Source organism: Oncorhynchus gorbuscha, unplaced genomic scaffold, assembly GCF_021184085.1.
Source record: "Oncorhynchus gorbuscha isolate QuinsamMale2020 ecotype Even-year unplaced genomic scaffold, OgorEven_v1.0 Un_scaffold_5:::fragment_2:::debris, whole genome shotgun sequence".
In the NCBI taxonomy this organism is placed as follows: Eukaryota; Metazoa; Chordata; class Actinopteri; order Salmoniformes; family Salmonidae; genus Oncorhynchus; species Oncorhynchus gorbuscha.
This window is the reverse complement of record NW_025745327.1, coordinates 124,283-140,000: the sequence shown is the minus strand read 5'-3', so window position 1 is coordinate 140,000 and position 15,718 is coordinate 124,283. Positions and strand designations below refer to the sequence as shown.

The window sequence follows — 15,718 nt, the reverse complement described above, 5'->3', positions numbered from 1 at the left end:
AGCCTTACCTATCTCGCTGTGGGAGAAGTCTGGGCTGGAGGTCACACTGATGTGAACCCCTGAGCCCTCGCTGACCTCCAAACCCTGATGGGGGGAGGATCCTGTGGAAACAGACTTCCTGTTTAATACTGGAGGAGCAGCATCAGGGGCGGAGGAGCCTCGAGAGAGAGCGAGGCCGCTGGAAACCTTACGCTCCTGATTCACCTTCTCTTTATCCACTGAGAGAGAGAGAGAGAGAGAGAGAGAGCGAGGAAGAGAGAGAGAGAAAATGGTAAAAGGGATGACATTGAGAAAAGAAAGAGTCAAAACAGTCAATCATTTCCATGAGAGACCATGAGAGAAAGAAACAGACAGAGACAGACAGGACGATTATAGGGCAGTCAGTCAATCTGTGGTGAGAGAGGAGGGTTAATCATTCTCAGGGTGGGGACAGTTTTGTGCCTATGTTCACAACCCTACGACAGACTGACCGTGTGTGTGTGTGTGTGTGTGTGTGTGTGTGTGTGTGTGTGTGTGTGTGTGTGTGTGTGTGTGTGTGTGTGTGTGTGTGTGTGTGTGTGTGTGTGTGTGTGTGTGTGTGTGTGTGTGTGTGTGTGTGTGTGTGTGTGAGAGAGAGAGAGAGAGAGCTGGGCGAGATGGACAAAAATCCATGTTGTGTTAAATTGACTAATTGTTTCGATAATGATAAATCAGCAATAAATCATGTTTGGGGGAGGTGCTAGAGCTGGGCGAGATGGACAAAATGTGATAATGTGATGAATGTAACTATTTTGCTCAATAACGATAAATAGCCTACAACAATAAAACTAAACGTTTTAAATGGACAGTTAGGCTACTTTACATTAGCGGGAGGGCTTTTGACCATTTAGTTCCAGTGCCAAGTAAGTCAACTGCGATAGCAGTGGGAACTCAAACAACTTTCCAGCACTAGACCGAGGCTACTTGATGAACAACAAGAGCTCACGGTTATACCAATTTAACGTCAGATTCTGACGGTTATCCGCGTTTCTCCAAACATCAAATTTCAAAGTTGCACCAAACGTCAAATTTCTGCAGGAATCAACATAATGCATAGGCTATTACCGTTGACCAAACAACGGTTTAGAGAACACTCTACAGGAACATTGTATAGCAAAATCACAGAAAATCAGAGATTTTCACTTTTTTCGCCCAAGCTCTAGTGTGTGTGTATGTGTTAGTCCATCTATTAAAACACCAATGATTACACCTAGACTCAAAACAGCAAGTCAACAAATCAAAAACTTGCCATTCCCCTCGGCCCCTTCCGGGTTTGATTTGATACATGCAAACATGCATTGGGGTTGATTAGTAAGGACTAAACCATTCTAGAGATAAAGGGGTGGGGAAGAGGAGATGAGAGCCAGACGGTGGTACCTTCAGCCTCCACTTTAGGAAGTTTGACCTCAGCTGAAAGAAGAACACAGGGCAAGACAACGGGTTCTTTTTATTTCTACAAAGACATTGTCTTATACAGGCACTACGGTCATTCTGGTAGACCCACTTTTAGATGGTGATCGATAATCAAACACCTGACATAGCTTATACTATATGTCATCCATTCTGTTTCTCTGTACCTTCAGTATGCAGTGTGTATTTAGTAGTGCATACAGTATGTATTTACTGTAAATATTTGTGTGTTGTTTTTTAACTACTTAAGGAAGACAAACTAATTTCTCCTTGGGTATTGATAAAGTACAATCTCATCTCATATTATGACACTACTGGCACGTACTGCTGCCAGCAATCCAGCCACCGGCGGCGCTGAGGATGTTGGGAAAACCCCCCTTCGGTTTAGATTTAGTGGACTCCTCACTCTTCTTATTCTGAGAGGGAGATGGAGGAAGAGAGACAAAGAGAGAGCGCATGATGACAAGAACAGTCTAATAATACTGGATAGGTTGGTGTGTGGTATGGACTGTGGACTCCAGACAGAGAGAGAGAGACAGAGAGACAGAGAGACAGAGAGACAGAGAGACAGAGAGACAGACAGACAGACAGACAGACAGACAGACAGACAGACAGACAGACAGACAGACAGACAGACGGACAGACAGACAGACGGACAGACGGACAGACAGACAGACAGACGGACAGACGGACAGACGGACAGACGGACAGACTCACCTTCCCAAGGGGTCTCCTGAAGAACCCTCTGGACTTCTTACTGTCAGCTACCCTGGACTTCACTCCAAGGTGCTTCATGTAGAAGGCCACTGCTGCAAAGATCGACGAACTGGAGGGCGAGAGAGATCTCTGTAAAGTTAGTGGTGATGAAAGTACATGCTGTATAAATGCATATATATTGGCATTGCAATAGAAACAGTAATGATACACTATTATAGAGGATGCTAAAGCATGAGCTGTAAATAAAAATAATAGGAGTGAAAGAGAGGGAGAGTACGGGTGGGGTAGAGATGAGAAAAGGGGTGGGATTGAGATGAGAAAAGGGGTGGGGTTGAAATGAGAAAAGGGGTGGGGTTGAAATGAGAAAATGGGTGGGGTTGAGATGAGATGAGAAAAGGGGTGGGGTTGAAATGAGAAAAGGGGTGGGGTTGAGAGGAGATGAGAAAAGGGTGGGATTGAGATGAGAAAAGGGGTGGGGTTGAAATGAGAAAAGGGGTGGGGTTGAAATGAGAAAAGGGGTGGGGTTGAGATGAGAAAAGGGGTGGGGTTGAAATGAGAAAAGGGGTGGGGTTGAAATGAGAAAAGGGGTGGGGTTGAAATGAGAAAAGGGGTGGGGTTGAAATGAGAAACGGGGTGGGGTTGAAATGAGAAACGGGGTGGGGTTGAGATGAGAAAAGGGGTGGGTTGAGATGAGAAAAGGGGTGGGGTTGAGATGAGATGAGAAACGGGGTGGGGTTGAGATGAGAAAGGGGTGGGGTTGAAATGAGAAAAGGGGTGGGGTTGAAATGAGAAAAGGGGTGGGGTTGAAATGAGAAACGGGGTGGGGGGTGGGGTTGAAATGAGAAACGGGTAGGGGGTGGGGTTGAGATGAGAAAAGGGGTTGAGATGAGATGAGAAACGGGGTTGGGGGGTAGGGTTGAGATGAGAAACGGGGTGGGGTTGAGATGAGAAAAGGGGTGGGGTTGAGATGAGAAACGGGGTAGGGTTGAGATGAGAAACAGGGTGGGGTTGAGATGAGAAACGGGGTGGGGTTGAGATGAGAAACGGGGTGGGGTTGAGATGAGAAACGGGGTGGGGTTGAGATGAGAAACGGGGTGGGGTTGAGATGAGAAAAGGGGTTGAGATGAGAAAAGGGGTTGAGATGAGAAAAGGGGTTGAGATGAGAAAAGGGGTTGAGATGAGAAAAGGGGTTGAGATGAGAAAAGGGGTTGAGATGAGAAAAGGGGTTGAGATGAGAAAAGGGGTTGAGATGAGAAAAGGGGTTGAGATGAGAAAAGAGGTTGAGATGAGAAAAGGGGTGGGGTTGAGATGAGAAAAGGGGTGGGGTTGAGATGAGAAAAGGGGTGGGGTTGAGATGAGAAAAGGGGTGGGGTTGAGATGAGAAAAGGGGTGGGGTTGAGATGAGAGAAAGAGGGTGGGGTTGAGATGAGAAAAGGGGTGGGGTTGAGATGAAAAGGGTGGGGTTGAGATGAGAAAAGGGGTCTGAGATGAGAAACAGGGTTGAGATGAGAAAAGGTCTGGATGAGAACAGTCCTGAAGTTGAGATGAGAAAAGGGGGGTTGAGATGAGTAAAAAGTCTGTGGGGTCTGAGATGAGAAAAGAAGGGTGTCCCGAAGTCTGCACAACCATAACCACACAGGTTGAGATGAGAAAATGCACAACAGATGAGAAAAGGGTAACTACAGTTGAAATGAGAAAAGTCCTGGGTACAGGGAAGTCTGAAATGAGCACAAAAGTAACAGTCCTGGTCTGCACAACGTACAACTACAGTCCTGAAGTCTGAAATGCACAAGTACAAAACAGTCCTGAAGTCTGTGTACAACTACAGGAAGTCTGAGTCCTGAAGTCTGCACAACGTACAACTACAGTCCTGAAGTCTGCAAACGAGAACTACAGTCCTGAAGTCTGAGATGAGAAAAGTCCTGAAGTCTGAGATGAGAACAAGGGGTGGGGTTGAGATGAGATGAAAACAGTGGGAAGTCTGAGATGAGAAAACGTACAACTAACAGTCCTGAAGTGCACAACGTACAACTACAGTCCATGGTTGAAATGAGAAAAGGGGTACAGTTGAGATGAGAAAAGGGACAACAACAGTCCTGAAGTCTGGTACAACTACAATATGCACAACGTACAAAAAAGGCTACAACTACAGTTGATGCTGGAAGTGGAGTCCTGAAGTTGGTAGTACAGTTGAACTAGAGATGAAGTCTGGAGGAAGTCTGCACAAGAAAGAGGCACAAGCAGTCCTGAGAGGGAAAATGCAAGAGCTTTTCAAACTGAGGCCGTAAGACCACAAAGTCCAAGTCAGCCTACATCCTGAAGTCTGCACAACTACAGAATGCCATTTATGGCAAAAGTAAGTCTGCAACTATAGTCCTGAAGTCTGCAGTCTGCACAACGTACAACTACACACAACGTACAGGACTGCAGTCTGCACAACGTACAACAACTACAGTCCTGAAGTCTGCACACAGTCCTGAAGTCTGCACAGTAACAGTCCTGAAGTCTGCACAACGTACAACTACAGTCCTGACAGTCCTGAAGTCACAACAACGTCTACAACAACAGTCCTGAAGTCTGCACAACGTCTGCACAACAACAGTCCTGAAGTCTGCACAACGTACAACTACAGTCCTGAACACAACAACTACAGTCCTGAAGTCTGCACAACGTACAACTACAGTCCTGAAGTCTGCACAACGTACAACTACAGTCCTGAAGTCTGCACAACGTACAACTACAGTCCTGAAGTCTGCACAACGTACAATAACAGTCCTGAAGTCTGCACAACGTACAACTACAGTCCTGAAGTCTGCACAGTCCTGAAGTCTTAACAGTCCTGAAGTCTGTACACATGAAACAGTCCTGAAGTCTTAACAACGTACAACTACAGTCCTGAAGTCTGCACAACGCACAACTACAGTCCTGAACAACAGTCCTGAAGTCTGCACAACATACAACTACAGTCCTGAAGTCGTACACAGTCCTGAAGTCTGCACAACACAATAACAGTCCTGAAGTCTGCACAACGTACAACTACAGTCCTGAAGTCTGCACAACGTACAACTACAGTCCTGAAGTCTGCACAACGTACAACTACAGTCCTGAAGTCTGCACAACGTACAACTACAGTCCTGAAGTCTGCACAACGTCCTGAAGTCTACAGTAACAGTCCTGCAGTCTGCACAACGTACAACTACAGTCATGAGGTCTGCTGCAACACAGTCCTGAAGTCTGCACAACTACAGTCCTGAAGTCTGCACAACGTACAACTACAGTCCAACTACAGTCCTGAAGCCTGCACAACGTACAACTACAGTCCTGAAGTCTGCACAACGCACAACTACAGTCCTGAAGTCTGCACCACAACTACAGTCCTGAAGTCTGCACAGTAACAGTCCTGAAGTCTGCACAACGTACAACACATAACAGTCATGAAATCTGCACAACGTACAATAACAGTACTGAAGTCTGCACAACGTACACTAAAAGTCCTGAAGTCTGCACAACGTACAATAACAGTCCTGAAGTCTGCACAACAGTCCTGAAGTCTGCACAATACAAACAGTCCTGAAGTCTGCACAACGTCCTACAACCACAGTCCTGATGTCTGCACAACGTACAACAACAGTCTTGAAGTCTGCACAACGTACAACTACAGTCCTGAAGTCTGCACAACGTACAAAAACAGAACTGAAGTCTGCACAACAGTCCTGAAGTCTACAACAACAGTCCTGAAGTCCTGAAGTCTGCACAACGTAACAGTCCAACTACAGTCCTGAAGTCTGCACAACGTACAACTACAGTCCAACTACAGTCCTGAAGTCTGCACTGAAACGTACAACAGTCTTGAAGTCTGCACAACGTACAAAAACAGAACTGAAGTCTGCAACAACTGAAGTCTGCACAACAACAACAGTCCTGAAGTCTGCACAGTCCTGAAGTCTGCACAACGTACAACTACAGTCCTGAAGTCTGCAGTCCTGAAGTCTGCACGTACAACTACAGTCTGCACAGTCTTGAAGTCTGAAGTCTACAGTCCACAATGTACAACTACAGTCCTGAAGTCTGCACAACGTACAACTACAGTCCTGAAGTCTGCACAACAGTGAGGTCTGCAACTACAGTCCTGAAGTCTGCACAAGTCGAAGTCTGCACAACTACAGTCCTGAAGTCTGCACAACGTACAACTACAGTCCTGAAGTCTGCACAACGTACAACTAACAGTCCTGAAGTCTGCACAACGTACAACTAACACTGAAGTCATACAATAACAGTACTGAAGTCTGCACAACATACAACTACAGTCCTGAAGTCTGCACAACGCACAACAACAGTCCTGAAGTCTGCACAACGTGAAGTCTGCACCAACAGTAACAACTACAGTCCTGAAGTCTGCACAACGTACAACTACAGTCCTGAAGTCTGAAGTCTGCACAACGTACAACAACTACAGTCCTGAAGTCTGCACAACAACAGTCTTGAAGTCTGCACAATGTACAACTACAGTCCTGAAGTCTGCACAACGTCAACTACAGTCCAACGTACAACTACAGTCCTGAAACTACAACTACAGTCCTGAAGTCTGCACAACGTCTGCACACAACTACAGTCCTGAAGTCTGCAGTCAACAACATACAACTACAGTCCTGAAGTCTGCACAACTGAAGTCTGCACAACAACAGTCCTGAAGTCTGCACAACGTACAACAACAGCCCTGAAGTCTGCACAACGTACAGTAACAGTCCTGAAGTCTGCACAACGTACAACTACAGTCCTGAGGTCTGCACAACGTACAACTACAGTCCTGAAGTCTGCACAACGTACAACTACAGTCCTGAAGTCTGCACAACGTACAACTACAGTCCTGAAGTCTGCACAACGTCCAACTACAGTCCTGAAGTCTGCACAACGTACAACTACAGTCCTGAAGTACAACAACAGTCCTGAGGTCTGCACAACGTACAACTACAGTCCTGAAGTCTGCACAACGTACAATAACAGTCCTGAAGTCTGCACAACGTACAACTACAGTCCTGAAGTCTGCACAACGTACAGTAACAGTCATGAACTATAGAGCAAAACAAACTAATTGAGGAGGAAGGTCAAATAAATATAAGGCATGTATGTGTGGACTTTAAAACATCAATGAATCTAAGCAGGGAGCTGGACAAAGCATGTCTAGCATGCATTCACACATTGACGGAGGTGGTTCAGGCACACAGCACCGCGAAACACAGAACTCACCATTTCTCCTCGTCTGCGACGATGGAGGGACTGAAAGAGAGGAGATGAATAGATATTAAAGAGATAGAGAGAGAGAGAGAGAGATAAGTGCAGACATTGCCAAGTCTGTAGACTTACCGGTGGAGTCGATTAAGTGGCATTTTCCCTCGCTCTTTCTCGACTGATTCTTAACTCTGTTTTGGGACGGTGGAATCTGAAGCGGCTAAGCTTCTCCTGATCCAACTCAAATCTGACTGCAGTGATATTGTATTCAGAGCAGAGGCTACTGAACATATTCTGATCTTTCCAACAAAAAAAGGGAAAAAATAAAACAAAGTCTACAACAACGAGAGATGCATTAAAAGCTGCACCCAAAGCAATGCACAAGAAACTATTGATACACTGCAAAAATCGAATCTGTACAAATCTATCCAATCTGCTTTTATGCACAAGGCCAGGTATTAGCTGTCTAACTATCTGCAAATGATAAGTGTGAAGTCAAGGCACAGCTGCTCTCTGGGAGTTGTCTGCAGGGTGGGCTGGAAAATCTAACAATGTTCCAGGACACCGGAAATGGCTATTTAACTGTGTTTTAGTCTGATGCAACAAGCAGGCAAGAATATGGAAATGAGATCCTACTGTTATTCTTTTCTATTAACATAAAGGGAGGGGAGGGGTTTCCTCTGGAATCCCGAAGCCAATCAGGACGCCAAGCCCATCCCTCCATTCCACTGACTGACCAAAGGGAAACAGAGGAGGTGAGATCACCATGTTGTGGCGGAGAGAGGGGGAGAGACGGGGGAGCATGCTGAACGAGGGCGAGTGTGGGATTGTGGAGGAGAGCAGAGGATTGTGGAAGTGAATCTAAATGGGCAGAATAAATGAATAACTCTTTTGTAGTTAGGAGACAGAGAGAGTTGATTGTGAGTCAGTAACAGAGCCGGTGGGAAGCTGCTTTATGATGTGTTTGACACTGCCTGCTGACAAGCGTTTCATACTTCCTCCACTGACAATACAGTAGTAACCAGAAAAAAGGGACTTATGCATTGGGCATATCCCCTTTCCCTTTGTTGGTCTCTCTCTTATAGTCACTCTTTCATCCTCTCTCTTCACACTGCAGGTTAAAGAGCTTGTCTCCTGCTCTCCTCCTCACTTGTTCCAGTGTTAATTCATTGTGTCTGGCCACTGGGTCAGAGGTAGATGAACGGACTACACTGCCCCTACTCTCCCTCCCTCCCCCTCTCCCTCCCTCCCCCTCTCCATCCTCCCCATCCCTCCGGTTGGCAGCATGCCAGGGGAGAGCCTTCCTGCCAACGTGGCACTGCTGACTTTCTCCTTCTCCCTCTGCTTCCTTTCTTTTCTCCCCAAATCCCTCTCTCTCCTCCATGTCTTTAATCATCCATCTATCCCCCTAGTGGTCCCTGTGTGTTGAACTGGTTGTGTCAATGTGTGTATTTCTGCACCATATCCTAGAAATGTCCGCTGAGGGACTGGAACTGTGATGTCTAGAGGCCCGTCATGATGATACTACATAGTATTTAATTGAATTCAAATTAAACTTGCCCCCAAACGAAGCCATGGGAGGTTTAACTTAGCTAATTAGACTGTACCTTTATCTATGAAGTTAAATAAAAGCTAGACGTTATGTAGTACTGCATTATGACAGTCAATAATCCACCCCAGCAGTCTACTCACTGGATCTCAGACATTTTGTCCAGCAGGGTCTCTGCCACAGCCTTCTCCTTCATCTCCATGGGGATACGATCGGTGGGGTAGTGAGACTCCACCTCCAGCAGCTCTGCCGCGTTAGGGGTCATACCCATCATCCTCTTCTGCCTGGGAGGGAGGCAAGGCAGGAAGTATCCCTTTAAGGATTTACATCTCACACTGTATAACTGTCATCAGTCTGACATTATCGCCGAGGGCTAGTTGGTACACACGTGTGTATGGGGAGCAACAAGAGAGTTTGGGTTTAGGGCAGAGACTATTTTAACCCAATGTTATCACTGGTGAGTCAATAGGTGCCGTTTCACTGGTTCCATAGATATGGGTGATTTTGACCAGGTTCTATGGATGTGGTTCTATGGATGTGGGTGTGTCACCTAAAGTCTTCCAGCTGTCGCAGCACCTCTGGGGCCTGAGCCAACTGGACATCCTGGACAAACTTCTTCTGCTGCTCCTCACTGAGCAGGTCTGGTCTGGTACGGTCTGAGAGAGAGATTACATACACACCATGCTTTATCCAGATAATGCTGAGTAGACCAGTGGTGGAATAGCAGTATGACGGCTGCATTATCTAAAAATCATAAGAGAACAATCGTAGGAGGGCTTACCCAACTCAAACGATACATTGTGAGGGATTTGCACTCTGAGAATCTATGTGGGTTGAAGAGAAGGAGGGAGAGAACATTTAATTTGACATAATGATAATATGCATCACAGTGACTTCTACGACACAATTTGTATAGAAATCTCAAACAATGCAGTACACCACAGTCACCACCAGATGTCACCTGAATACCATTTTTTTATGCAGGCAAGAGGTAACTTAGAAAACAGAAGTACAATTTCTACTCCATGAGTCTCTTTCTACCTCTGAATGTTCCAATGAACTTTCACTAAACATATCCTTTTAGAATAGAGAGGGAGTGTAAAACAGGAAAAGAGCAATAGAAATAGCAATCTTTCCCAAAGGTCATTCCCACGACCCGAACAGGAAGTGGTTTGTCAGAGTGACAAAGTGTGACACACTGAGCAGAGGGAGAGGGGGAGACACATGACGAGAGGGAGATGGGTATAGAGGGTACAGCCGGACAAACGGCCAGTAGCAAGAAACCAGAGGAAGTACGGTACAGAATAGGTACTAAGTACGGAACAGAACAGTGAGGTGCCATCTGGCTCTGGGCTCTACAGTCGCTTCTTAGCTCCCTGTGTTTCTTGCACTTACAGCGCCCTTGTCCAGGAAGCTGTTGTAGAACTCCACAAACTGCTTCTTTGTCTCTTTGGTACTGAGGTTCTTGAAGAGGTCAGCATGGAGGTAACACAACTGAGAGGGGGAGGAAGGGAGAGAGAGAGAGCGAGAAAGAGAGAAAAATGAGGAAGGGAGCTAGAAGATATGAGTACCACACACACAAACCATTTTCTATAACACTGGTCGGTGAAGGACAAATAAGTGATCGGTATGGTCGGTGGAGGACAGATAAGTGATCGGTATGGTCGGTGGAGGACAGATAAGTAATCGGTATGGTCGGTGGAGGACAGATAAGTAATCGGTATGGTCGGTGGAGGACAGATAAGTGATCGGTATGGTCGGTGGAGGACAGATAAGTAATCGGTATGGTCGGTGGAGGACAGATAAGTGATCGGTATGGTCGGTGGAGGACAGATAAGTGATCGGTATGGTCGGTGGAGGACAGATAAGTAATCGGTATGGTCGGTGGAGGACAGATAAGTAATCGGTATGGTCGGTGGAGGACAGTCTGGTGTGTATTAAAATACAGGTGCATCACAAGCTACAGGGACATGTAGGGACAGGTCGGGGGTTTCAGATAGGGGTGAGGAGAGGGAGCCTGTCTGGGCTGTGAAGGGGTAACGGTACCTGGGTGGATCACGATGTCTGCATGCAGAATAAAAGGGAGAGACAGGCATGCTTAATATCACTAAAGATGCACAGAAACAGAGCTACACATGGAGCAGACAGACACTCATCACACACTAACATAGACATAAACACCCACACCAGACAATACATCACCATACACACACACAAGTTCTCACCAGGGAGGAGCAGTCGAACTGTAGGATGACGTGCTGAAGGAAGACCAGCAGGTGGGTTGGCCGACTCTTCACTAGCTCTATACTGGTGAAGTGACTGCTGTGGTCATCCACAGTCTGGGATGGACAGAGAGAGAGGGGGGTTAGAAACAGTAGATATACTAAGGGAGAGGTGAGGAATAGAGGAGGGAAGAAGGAGACAGTACAGAGTGAAGGACAGATTAGATAGAAGACATTGGTGGACAGGGAATGAGGAGGAGAAGGATAGAGAATGGAGTATGTGAGAGGGACCGATTAGATAGACAGGGAATGAGGAGGAGGAGAAGGGTAGAGAATGGAGTATGTGAGAGGGACAGATTAGATAGACAGGGAATGAGGAGGAGAAGGGTAGAGAATGGAGTACGTGAGGGGGACAGATTAGATAGACAGGGAATGAGGAGGAGAAGGGTAGAGAATGGAGTACGTGAGGGGGACCGATTAGATAGACAGGGAATGAGGAGGAGAAGGGTAGAGAATGGAGTACGTGAGGGGGACCGATTAGATAGACAGGGAATGAGGAGGAGAAGGGTAGAGAATGGAGTATGTGAGAGGGACAGATTAGATAGACAGGGAATGAGGAGGAGAAGGATAGAGAATGGAGTATGTGAGAGGGACCGATTAGATAGACAGGGAATGAGGAGGAGAAGGGTAGAGAATGGAGTACGTGAGGGGGACAGATTAGATAGACAGGGAATGAGGAGGAGAAGGGTAGAGAATGGAGTATGTGAGAGGGACAGATTAGATAGACAGGGAATGAGGAGGAGAAGGGTAGAGAATGGAGTATGTGAGGGGGACAGATTAGATAGACAGGGAATGAGGAGGAGAAGGGTAGAGAATGGAGTATGTGAGAGGGACAGATTAGATAGACAGGGAATGAGGAGGAGAAGGGTAGAGAATGGAGTATGTGAGGGGACAGATTAGATAGACAGGGAATGAGGAGGAGAAGGGTAGAGAATGGAGTATGTGAGAGGGACAGATTAGATAGACAGGGAATGAGGAGGAGAAGGATAGAGAATGGAGTATGTGAGAGGGACAGATTAGATAGACAGGGAATGAGGAGGAGAAGGGTAGAGAATGGAGTATGTGAGAGGGACAGATTAGATAGACAGGGAATGAGGAGGAGAATGGTAGAGAATGGAGTATGTGAGGGGGACAGATTAGATAGACAGTGAATGAGGAGGAGAAGGGTAGAGAATGGAGTATGTGAGAGGGACAGATTAGATAGACAGGGAATGAGGAGGAGAAGGGTAGAGAATGGAGTATGTGAGGGGGACAGATTAGATAGACAGGGAATGAGGAGGAGAAGGGTAGAGAATGGAGTATGTGAGAGGGACAGATTAGATAGACAGGGAATGAGGAGAAGGGTAGAGAATGGAGTATGTGAGGGGGACAGATTAGATAGACAGGGAATGAGGAGGAGAAGGATATAGAATGGAGTATGTGAGAGGGACAGATTAGATAGACAGGGAATGAGGAGGAGAAGGATAGAGAATGGAGTATGTGAGAGGGACAGATTAGATAGACAGGGAATGAGGAGGAGAAGGGTAGAGAATGGAGTATGTGAGAGGGACAGATTAGATAGACAGGGAATGAGGAGGAGAAGGATAGAGAATGGAGTATGTGAGAGGGACAGATTAGATAGACAGGGAATGAGGAGGAGAAGGATAGAGAATGGAGTATGTGAGAGGGACAGATTAGATAGACAGGGAATGAGGAGGAGGAGAAGGGTAGAGAATGGAGTATGTGAGAGGGACAGATTAGATAGACAGGGAATGAGGAGGAGAAGGGTAGAGAATGGAGTATGTGAGAGGGACAGATTAGATAGACAGGGAATGAGGAGGAGAAGGATAGAGAATGGAGTATGTGAGAGGGACAGATTAGATAGACAGGGAATGAGGAGAAGGGTAGAGAATGGAGTATGTGAGGGGGACAGATTAGATAGACAGGGAATGAGGAGAAAGATAGAGAATGGAGTATGTGAGAGGGACAGATTAGATAGACAGGGAATGAGGAGAAGGGTAGAGAATGGAGTATGTGAGGGGGACAGATTAGATAGACAGGGAATGAGGAGGAGAAGGGTAGAGAATGGAGTATGTGAGAGGGACAGATTAGATAGACAGGGAATGAGGAGGAGAAGGGTAGAGAATGGAGTATGTGAGAGGGACAGATTAGATAGACAGGGAATGAGGAGGAGAAGGGTAGAGAATGGAGTATGTGAGAGGGACAGATTAGATAGACAGGGAATGAGGAGGAGAAGGGTAGAGAATGGAGTATGTGAGAGGGACAGATTAGATAGACAGGGAATGAGGAGGAGAAGGATAGAGAATGGAGTATGTGAGAGGGACAGATTAGATAGACAGGGAATGAGGAGAAGGGTAGAGAATGGAGTATGTGAGGGGGACAGATTAGATAGACAGGGAATGAGGAGAAAGATAGAGAATGGAGTATGTGAGAGGGACAGATTAGATAGACAGGGAATGAGGAGAAGGGTAGAGAATGGAGTATGTGAGAGGGACAGATTAGATAGACAGGGAATGAGGAGGAGAAGGGTAGAGAATGGAGTATGTGAGAGGGACAGATTAGATAGACAGGGAATGAGGAGGAGAAGGGTAGAGAATGGAGTATGTGAGAGGGACAGATTAGATAGACAGGGAATGAGGAGGAGAAGGATAGAGAATGGAGTATGTGAGAGGGACAGATTAGATAGACAGGGAATGAGGAGGAGAAGGGTAGAGAATGGAGTATGTGAGGGGACAGATTAGATAGACAGGGAATGAGGAGAAGAAGATAGAGAATGGAGTATGTGAGAGGGACAGATTAGATAGACAGGGAATGAGGAGAAGGGTAGAGAATGGAGTATGTGAGGGGGACAGATTAGATAGACAGGGAATGAGGAGGAGAAGGGTAGAGAATGGAGTATGTGAGAGGGACAGATTAGATAGACAGGGAATGAGGAGGAGAAGGGTAGAGAATGGAGTATGTGAGAGGGACAGATTAGATAGACAGGGAATGAGGAGGAGAAGGGTAGAGAATGGAGTATGTGAGAGGGACAGATTAGATAGACAGGGAATGAGGAGGAGAAGGGTAGAGAATGGAGTATGTGAGGGGGACAGATTAGATAGACAGGGAATGAGGAGGAGAAGGGTAGAGAATGGAGTATGTGAGAGGGACAGATTAGATAGACAGGGAATGAGGAGGAGAAGGGTAGAGAATGGAGTATGTGAGGGGGACAGATTAGATAGACAGGGAATGAGGAGGAGAAGGGTAGAGAATGGAGTATGTGAGAGGGACAGATTAGATAGACAGGGAATGAGGAGGAGAAGGGTAGAGAATGGAGTATGTGAGAGGGACAGATTAGATAGACAGGGAATGAGGAGGAGAAGGGTAGAGAATGGAGTATGTGAGGGGGACAGATTAGATAGACAGGGAATGAGGAGGAGAAGGGTAGAGAATGGAGTATGTGAGAGGGACAGATTAGATAGACAGGGAATGAGGAGGAGAAGGGTAGAGAATGGAGTATGTGAGGGGACAGATTAGATAGACAGGGAATGAGGAGGAGAAGGATATAGAATGGAGTATGTGAGAGGGACAGATTAGATAGACAGGGAATGAGGAGGAGAAGGATAGAGAATGGAGTATGTGAGAGGGACAGATTAGATAGACAGGGAATGAGGAGGAGAAGGGTAGAGAATGGAGTATGTGAGAGGGACAGATTAGATAGACAGGGAATGAGGAGGAGAAGGATAGAGAATGGAGTATGTGAGAGGGACAGATTAGATAGACAGGGAATGAGGAGGAGAAGGATAGAGAATGGAGTATGTGAGAGGGACAGATTAGATAGACAGGGAATGAGGAGGAGGAGAAGGGTAGAGAATGGAGTATGTGAGAGGGACAGATTAGATAGACAGGGAATGAGGAGGAGAAGGGTAGAGAATGGAGTATGTGAGAGGGACAGATTAGATAGACAGGGAATGAGGAGGAGAAGGATAGAGAATGGAGTATGTGAGAGGGACAGATTAGATAGACAGGGAATGAGGAGAAGGGTAGAGAATGGAGTATGTGAGGGGGACAGATTAGATAGACAGGGAATGAGGAGAAAGATAGAGAATGGAGTATGTGAGAGGGACAGATTAGATAGACAGGGAATGAGGAGAAGGGTAGAGAATGGAGTATGTGAGAGGGACAGATTAGATAGACAGGGAATGAGGAGGAGAAGGGTAGAGAATGGAGTATGTGAGAGGGACAGATTAGATAGACAGGGAATGAGGAGGAGAAGGGTAGAGAATGGAGTATGTGAGAGGGACAGATTAGATAGACAGGGAATGAGGAGGAGAAGGGTAGAGAATGGAGTATGTGAGAGGGACAGATTAGATAGACAGGGAATGAGGAGGAGAAGGGTAGAGAATGGAGTATGTGAGAGGGACAGATTAGATAGACAGGGAATGAGGAGGAGAAGGATAGAGAATGGAGTATGTGAGAGGGACAGATTAGATAGACAGGGAATGAGGAGAAGGGTAGAGAATGGAGTATGTGA

At 46.4% G+C, this 15,718-nt stretch overlaps 1 protein-coding gene across 1 annotated transcript in view; it reads right to left on the bottom strand.

Moving 5' to 3' along the window:
* Window positions 1-15,718, bottom strand: part of LOC124018383 (rho guanine nucleotide exchange factor 1-like) — a 101,317-nt gene that overhangs the window by 38,200 nt on the left and 47,399 nt on the right. The window contains exons 3-12 of the mRNA XM_046333671.1: window positions 11,149-11,262; window positions 10,319-10,417; window positions 9,705-9,747; window positions 9,474-9,579; window positions 9,067-9,207; window positions 7,393-7,422; window positions 2,146-2,254; window positions 1,754-1,844; window positions 1,396-1,428; window positions 9-218 (exon numbers count right to left, since the gene is read on the bottom strand). Of these exons, the coding sequence (XP_046189627.1) occupies window positions 9-218; window positions 1,396-1,428; window positions 1,754-1,844; window positions 2,146-2,254; window positions 7,393-7,422; window positions 9,067-9,207; window positions 9,474-9,579; window positions 9,705-9,747; window positions 10,319-10,417; window positions 11,149-11,262 (976 nt within the window). The remainder of the gene's footprint in view (window positions 1-8; window positions 219-1,395; window positions 1,429-1,753; window positions 1,845-2,145; window positions 2,255-7,392; window positions 7,423-9,066; window positions 9,208-9,473; window positions 9,580-9,704; window positions 9,748-10,318; window positions 10,418-11,148; window positions 11,263-15,718) is intronic.